The sequence below is a fragment of the Cherax quadricarinatus genome, chromosome 79, assembly GCF_038502225.1.
Source record: "Cherax quadricarinatus isolate ZL_2023a chromosome 79, ASM3850222v1, whole genome shotgun sequence".
Classification (NCBI taxonomy): Eukaryota; Metazoa; Arthropoda; class Malacostraca; order Decapoda; family Parastacidae; genus Cherax; species Cherax quadricarinatus.
The window spans coordinates 14,702,022-14,710,611 of NC_091370.1; the positions used below are offsets into that span (position 1 = coordinate 14,702,022).

Genomic DNA, 8,590 nt, shown 5'->3' on the forward strand with positions numbered 1-8,590 from the left:
GGCTTGCTCCCATTACCTGACATGATATTATCCAGCCTGTTGACAATGTCCCCAACACCAGCTCCAGGGAAGCACACTCTATCTCTCATCTTCTTATTCCTATTACAAAAAGCACGGTCAATGTATCTTACCTGAGAGTCACCAACCACAAGAATGCGCTTACCTCCATTAGCAGGGGCAGTAGCACCCTTACCTTCACTGGCCACTGAAGTACATTCATCCTGAAGAACAGAGAAGCGATTTCCTACCTTCAGATCTTCACTCTTAATTTTCCTTACTCTGATGCGCCTTCCATTACTGTGAACTACTCGCCACTTGTAGCAGGTGCTGGGCTGCACCTCACTGCTGGTAGCCGTTGCTGCCTCCCCAACTACAGCCTCCTCACAGCGAGAGACAGACTGCACCTCGCTGCTAGAAGCCTCATTCCCCACAACTCCAGCCACCTCACACTCTCTCCCAGACCCATTGAGGTGGACCTTCAGCCTCCTAATCTCCTCCTGGAGAAGCAAGACCTCCTCCTTCAACTCTCCAACCTCAATTTTTAAAACACTGCAGAAGCAAGCCATGCTTTGTAACCGTCCACACTAATCCCCAAGGCAGCTCAGGGTCTGTGACCTCACGTGACGACTGACCACTGAGTCGTCACAGTTTTGGTCACCGTATTACAGAATGGATATAAATGCTCTGGAAAATGTACAAAGGAGGATGACAAAGTTGATCCCATGTATCAGAAACCTTCCCTATTAGGATAGACTAAGGGCCCTGAATCTTCACTCTCTAGAAAGACGTAGAATTAGGGGGGATATGATGGAGGTGTATAAATGGAAGACAGGAATAAATAAAGGGGATGTAAATAATGTGCTGAAAATATCTAGCCTAGACAGGACTCGCAGCAATGGTTTTAAGTTAGAAAAATTCAGATTCAGGAAGGATATAGGAAAGTACTGGTTTGGTAATAGAGTTGTGGATGAGTGGAACAAACTCTCAAGTACAGTTATAGAGGCCAGAACGTTGTGTAGCTTTAAAAATAGGTTGGATAAATACATGAGTGGGTGTGGGTGGGTGTGAGTTGGACCTGATTAGCTTGTGCTACCAGGACGGTTGCCGTGTTCCTCCCTTAAGTCAAGGTGACCTGACGAGACTTTAAGCCGGTAGGAGACTTGGACCTGCCTCGCATGGGCCAGTAGGCCTGCCGCAGTGTTCCTTCGTTCTTATGTTCTTAATAAAGATACCCAAGAGTTGCACATGTGTCTAATTTATCAACATGTAATGCCTAAATTGCTAGGTAAGACACATATGCAACAGTTAGACAACTTTATTCCGAAACGTTTCGCCTACACAGCAGGCTTCTTCAGTCGAATACAGAAAGTAGGCAGGAACAGTAGAGATGTGAAGACGATGTAATCAGTCCATCACCCTTAAAGTCGTAGAATTTGAGGTTGTCAGTCCCTCAGCCTGGAGAAGTTCAGTTCCATAGTCAGGAACTATCTGACTATGGAACTGAACTTCTCCAGGCTGAGGGACTGACAACCTCAAATTCTACGACTTTAAGGGTGATGGACTGATTACATCGTCTTCACATCTCTACTGTTCCTGCCTACTTCCTGTATTCGACTGAAGAAGCCTACTGTGTAGGCGAAACGTTTCGGAATAAAGTTGCCTAACTGTTGCTTATGTGTTTTACCTACCATCCTTATTGTAATTTGTCACTCATCTGATTTATTCTTGTTTTACTTTTGATAATAATCAAGAAATTTTAATGTATCTAATACTTAGGCTGCTAAAAGTATTACAAAGATCCCAATGGAAAGAAAGTCACTTTGTCCGACTTTTTTAGGGTTCTTTTAGGTAATTTACACATGTGTTACTATACAAGACAGTTGTAATCATCCAAAAAAATTGTACCTAAATAAACTTACTTGCCCATCCACTACGATGCGCAACTCCTCGTCCTGTTCACCCAACACGTAGTTCAGCAACTTATCCTCCCCCTCCCTTACTTACTATATGGTTAATAAATAATCCTTGTAAGCTTATATTATTTCAAGTAACATCTCAGAGCTCAGGTACCATGGCAACAGCCATGCATGATGCTGGGGTCCCCTGGCGTGGCTCCCACTAACCAATCACAGCTCGCCTCGCAGTAGGCACGGCCCTAGCCAGCCAATCACATTTCTTGCCACATACCCTGATGAATTTTATCATGATTTTCACGATTACTTTTCTAGTATAATTGTAAGCCTGCTAATATATATGATAATTAACTGTTTTGAAGTATTTGTAAATAAAGATATATATCAAAAGGTTAGTGAATTCACAATCTTTGACCGGGTAGCGTCCGGGTCCGTCAAGAAGAGCAAGAAACAGTAATATCAAAGTACAACACTGTCATGAGGGATGACGTCAAATGATGGCTGCCGTCCAACAGTGAGGGCAATATAAGCCGGTGTTGGAGGAGTGAGCGTCACTTCACCTCCAAGAGGCAGTCAAGCTATGAACATAGTCTTATAAACGAAGTCACTTCCATCTTCACTTAACATCAGCAACATGGTGTTCTCCAATGACTCCGCCAACAACATGCTGGAAGCAAAGTAAGTCCACACTATTTTGTGTAATATTCAAAGTGCTTGCTCCTCTCGTTTATTTTTTAAAAGTTATCTCTTGCCAGGATCTTTGAGGCCGTGTTATGCCTTGAAACAAGACATTCACACCCTTAGTGTGAAGCTACCATTTTTCATATGTTATAAGGTGTCAAAGTCACAGTATATTAGCTACATATCGAGAACTAAATATAGCTTTGCTTCACTGTTACACTCCATCATACAGGATGGGTTTCTGACTTTTTTGGGGGGTTATTCTAGGTAATTTACACTATGTATGACAATTGTACTTATGTGTACCTGTGCCTAAATTAACTTACCTCAAGAAGATAGCGTTAAAATTTCACTGTAGGTTTAACAGCTACGAGAGTTTCAAAGAATTCGTTTAGTAGAGCTAGAGTTACTATACCGTCTTCGCCTAACAATAGGAAATACCTGGTTACATCCTGGACCGAATGGAAACGTTAAGAATGCGGTCATATACTTGTCCTTGTTCACCTAGCAGTAAGTAGGTATCTGGGTGTTAGACGATTGTTGTGGGTCTCATCCTGGATAAAACTGAAAGGCTTCACAGGAAATAAGGCATACTGAATGGCTTAGTTATCCTGGCTTTACTAACCTTCGGGGTTAATAATGTGTATATAATATTCTGAACATTAAAATGGTATAAAATACCGACAGGTTGTTAGGTAAGACACATATGCAACAGTTAGGTATCCCCACTATGAAACGTTTCGCCTACACAGTAGGCTTCTTCAGTCGAGTACTATCAACTTTTCTGTACTCGACTGAAGAAGCCTACTGTGTAGGGGAAACGTTTCATAGTGGGGATACCTAACTGTTGCATATGTGTCTTATATAATATTCTAATCCTGACAAAAAATTCAAATAAGGTTTAATAATGCTTTACATATTGGTATTTTAACTTTTTACATTAACCACATTGTTATTTTAGTCATCTACTAATGACAAGTGATGGAGTTGTAACACTCAGTTCTCGTTGTGTCTGCTTTTAATTGGAGGTACTTTGCACAGTCTGCCATGATGTGGTACCTGTAAGAGGTCTGCCTTTTCTTTTTTCTTTCTTCAACCGATTACAACTCGAGAATGCCTAGGATAATCGAGATGCACACACCTTTGTGTACAGTATATCCTGCTCATTTAGTATTTACCAATAAGTTTTTAAAACTGTTTCACTCAATCTACCATTTTTAGTATATTTTTTTCTCTTACAGTTCATCCTGGTTTATGTGTTCGCTTGCATTCTCTTCCAGGGACAGGTGGTAGATCATTAACTCTTGTACTAATGATGAGTTTTTAAACCTACATTTTCCATCCTCCAGACTGACCAGCGTGGTGAGCGAGGCATCCAGAGTGGCCTCAGAAGCCGCTAAGAAGAACTTGGACTTTAAGGCCCCAAACCTCACCGTTGCCTATGGCAGACTCTCTGACCTTAAACTTAAGGTCAGTACTAACACTTTCAAAGATACTCTTTAAAATATTTAAAAAATGCATTACTGATATTAAAAGCAATAACTTAAATATGTTGTTAGGTAAGACACATGTGCAACAGGTAGGCAGCTTTATTTCGAAACGTTTCGCCTACACAGTAGGCTTATTACGACTTACTGCAGAACTAAGAATGTCTTCCCTCAGTGACAGTTTCCGTATTTCGTCAACAGGTGAGGAGTTTCGTGGAGGAAAGCTCCCGTTTATGTAGGCCAGCAAATTTGCACATCTGTGATGGCACTGAACGGGAGCTGAGACACCTGTTGAACGTGATGCAGCAGGCCGGCATGATAGAGCATCTCCCCAAGTACAAGAACTGCTGGTTAGCCCGCACTGACCCAGGAGATGTAGCTCGAGTGGAAAGCAAGACCTTCATCGTCACAAAAGATCGAAATGAGACTATCCCCACTCCGAAAAAAGGCGTGAAAGGCCTCTTGGGCAACTGGATGTCAATTAAGGACTTGAAGAGTGCCGTTCAGGAGCGTTTCCCTGGATGTATGGCCGGCAGGACAATGTATGTGGTGCCCTACTCCATGGGTCCCGTAGGTTCTCCTCTCTCTAAGATAGGTGTGGAGTTGACAGACTCTCCCTATGTTGTGGCCTCTATGCGAACCATGACGCGAATGGGCAGTAAGGTGCTGGAAGCGCTAGGTGAAGATGATTTCGTCAGGTGCCTTCACTCTGTTGGCTGCCCACTGCCCCTCAAGAGACCTCTAGTCAACAACTGGCCTTGCGACCCGGCACGAACCATCGTCACCCATGTGCCTGACACTAATGAGATTATTTCATTCGGGTCAGGTTATGGAGGCAACTCACTGTTGGGAAAGAAGTGTTTTGCTCTGCGCATTGGTTCCACCATTGCCAAACGCGAAGGCTGGTTGGCGGAACACATGCTTATCCTGGGCATCACCAACCCTCAGGGTGTCAAGAAGTACATTGCTGCAGCTTTCCCTTCTGCATGTGGCAAGACCAACTTGGCCATGATGACGCCCTCGCTGCCCGGATACAAAGTGGAATGCGTTGGAGACGACATTGCTTGGATGAAATTTGACGAGGATGGAGTGTTACGTGCAATAAACCCCGAGAATGGATTCTTTGGCGTAGCTCCCGGCACTTCCATGCATACTAATCCTGTGGCCATGAAGACTGTCCTCTCCAACACAATTTTCACCAATGTCGCCAAGACTAGTGATGGAGGAGTGTTCTGGGAAGGAATGGAGAAAGAGATTGCTAATGATGTAACCATTACGTCGTGGCTGGGAGACACCAACTGGAGTAAAGAATCAGGTAAACCAGCAGCTCATCCAAACTCTAGATTCTGCACCCCCGCAGGCCAGTGTCCCATCATTGACCCCGCGTGGGAAGATCCTAAAGGTGTACCCATTTCTGCAATTCTCTTCGGCGGACGACGACCCCAAGGAGTTCCTCTGGTGTACGAGGCGTACGACTGGAAGCACGGTGTGATGGTGGGAGCTTCCATGAGGTCTGAGGCAACAGCTGCAGCTGAACATAAGGGTAAGGTGATCATGCACGATCCCTTCGCCATGAGACCCTTCTTCGGCTACAACTTTGGTCACTACCTGCAGCATTGGTTGAGCATGGAGACCCGCACAGAGAAGCCTCTTCCCAAGATCTTCCATGTGAACTGGTTCCGTAAGAGCGAGAAGGGGCACTTCTTGTGGCCAGGTTTTGGGGAGAACGTGCGCGTCTTGGACTGGATCCTGAAGAGAGTCGACGGCGAAGATGTGGCCGAAGAGAGCGCAATAGGACTCCTGCCAAAGTATTCTTCCCTCAACCTGTCCGGCCTGGAGGACGTTGATATGGATGAGCTATTTAGCATTCCCAAGGAATTCTGGGAACAGGAAGTTCGCGACATAACAAAGTATTTTGACGAACAAGTTGGTATTGATCTTGCTAACGAAGTAAGGGAACAACTCAAGAAGCTGGAGAAGAGGTTAGAGAAATCGTAAAGGCTTTTAAGTCATACTATAGGCTCATCGAGATCATACTATAGGTCTTAAGATCATAATACAAGTCTCTCGATTTCCACAAAGATATCCAAAAAAAAAAATGGCTCATCATCATTAACAACTTACATTATTATTCACATTTTCCCGTTTATATTTTTTTCACGAGGGTATGCAAAAGAAAAAAAAACAGCAATAAGCTCAGTTCCTGTCTCAGCTGTGCTTAGACATATTCTGCGCAGGTTTTACTGCGATCTTCCACGTGATAAAGTTATGAGCTATGTTCAAATAATATATTTTTATATGACTGCAGTATCTGTTTATATCTCCTATATATATAAAATATATTGCATATCTTCCCAGTGACTAAACATACGGAAACAATCCTGCCAAGTCCCTATGAACCATAAACTCTACACCACCTACTTGTAATAACCATTCGAGGGGGGGGGGGATACTAGTCATTAATGAAGAGCTCTTGATCTGCAGGCTTGAAGCTCCTTTAGTCCTTGATTTTGTAAAGCTTACTGCAATGTAGTTTACAGCCTATACAAAGCTCACGGAGTGAAACTTGTGGATTTTGGACATGTTTTGATATATTTCCTTAATAAAACAGGAAATTAGTCAAAATAACAGCAAATTATAAATTATATTAATTACTAAAAGATAAATTAATCATGATAACAGCAGGTTGATAATGACAGTATTAAAAATGTTAAATATGTCAGTAAACAAATAAGACCAATTTTGATACTCGTAGTTCTGATCGGAATAGCCACTCCTGCTTAGCGATATTAATGTAATGATGATGAAAATAATAATAATAATGGAATAATTAAAGGGTTCTAGAACTCATTAAACCATGTTGAAAAAGGTCTAAAATACCGACAAGCTGAAGATTATGACATGTGCAGCCGTTGGTTATTTTTATTGTTGAACGTTTCTCCTACACAGTAGGCTTCTTCAGTCAAGTATATACACCTGCTCCCTCTGTATTTGAAGAAGCCTACTGCGTAGGCGAAAAGTTTCATCAATAAAGATACCCAACTCATTGTTGTTAGGTAAGACACATATGCAACAGTTAGGTATCTTTTTATACCATTTTAATGTTCTACCCAACTCATCAAACCATACAACTCGTCATACAATCATACGTCCTAAATTTCTTCAAAAAAAAAAAAAAAAAAGGTAAATCTAGATAGTCACTTGTGTTACAATGATCGTAATGCACTAGTTTGAACCTGGAAACCTTCTTAAATATGTTTCACACTGCTGTCGTGTACCAATAGCTAGACTCGTCTTCAACAAATCTCCTGGGTACCTCACAGCTCAGTGGTAGCATGGTGGGATTACAATCGAAGAACCTGGCTTCAATCCAGTGTGGGGGCGAGACTCGTAGACAAGTTTCCTAACGCCTACTGCCTACGCCCAAATTATGTACCCGAGTCTTAAGTGACTGCTGTGGATCGCATCCTGGGGAAGAGCCAAAGGATTCCAGTGGAAATAAACTGAAATGGGTTGCCATGGACTCCTTCAACACTTCATCGTCCGTGTGATAAATAGTTTTCAAAACCATTTATCGCATCTATCAGACACTGCAATATCATTGGATCTTGATACAACCTTTGGACGAAGACCTACTTACACTAGTGGATGGTTCTACTGATTCCGCCGCCTCCTGCTTCCGCTCACCTGACTACAGTATATATGCCACTTCTCCGGCCACATGCTGTACTTTCTACAAGAGTGATGGACTGAACACATCGATTCCAGGCTAAGGGAGTGATTACCTCAAACTACTACTCTCCTTACCTCGTTTCTGCTTTGTATTGGACTGATGAAACCAGTGTGTGGCGAAACGTTTCCTTAATAAAGGTTCCCAGCATGCTATTTACATTCCTTCTATTTATTCTTTTTTCCATATAAATACCTCAATCATATTCCCCATAATTCTACGCCTTTCCAGAGTGCAGATTCAGGGCCCTCAGTCTATTCTCATAGGGAAGATTTCTGATACATGGGATCAAGTTTTTCATCCTCCTTTGTATGTTTTCCAGAGCATTTATATCCATTCTGTAATACGGTGACCAAAACCGTGCAGCATAATCTAAATGAGGCCTAACTAAGGACACAGAGTTGAAGAACAACCAGAAGACTATTATTTATGCTTCTTGATATGAAGCCAAGGATTCTGTTCGCTTTATTACGAACACTTATGCACTGTTATCTTGGTTTAAAATTACTGCTAACCAGAACGCCCAAATCCTTTTCGCAATCAGTAATATTAAGATTACATACACAAATAACCCGCACATAAAAGAGAAGCTTACGACGACGTTTCGGTCCGACTTGGACCATTGACAAAGTCACACTTCTCTCTTTTATGTGCGGGTTATTTGTGTATCGTTCCAGTCACGGTATTGTGCCTTTTTTTGTTATTTAAGATCACATATTTAACAGCAAGTAAATTATAAACACCTTTCACGACACATTTGGCAACGAGATGGTTGAGGA

At 42.3% G+C, this 8,590-nt stretch overlaps 1 protein-coding gene across 1 annotated transcript; it reads left to right on the forward strand.

Moving 5' to 3' along the window:
* Positions 1-2,432: 2,432 nt before the first annotated feature.
* LOC138855060 (phosphoenolpyruvate carboxykinase, cytosolic [GTP]-like) lies at positions 2,433-6,388 on the forward strand. Its single transcript, XM_070101965.1, has 3 exons — positions 2,433-2,591; positions 3,944-4,064; positions 4,283-6,388. Exons 1-3 carry the CDS (start codon positions 2,548-2,550, stop codon positions 6,077-6,079), a joined length of 1,962 nt encoding a protein of 653 aa, XP_069958066.1. The 5' UTR covers positions 2,433-2,547; the 3' UTR covers positions 6,080-6,388.
* The last annotated feature ends 2,202 nt before the right edge of the window (positions 6,389-8,590 follow it).

Bases quoted from the DNA above. Each gene is read 5' to 3' on its own strand.
- LOC138855060 (XM_070101965.1), top strand. From the start codon at position 2,548: ATGGTGTTCTCCAATGACTCCGCCAACAACATGCTGGAAGCAAA. The intron at 2,592-3,943 runs GTAAGTCCACAC...TCCATCCTCCAG, and splicing joins AACAACATGCTGGAAGCAAA to ACTGACCAGCGTGGTGAGCG. The intron at 4,065-4,282 runs GTCAGTACTAAC...TTTCGTCAACAG, and splicing joins TCTCTGACCTTAAACTTAAG to GTGAGGAGTTTCGTGGAGGA.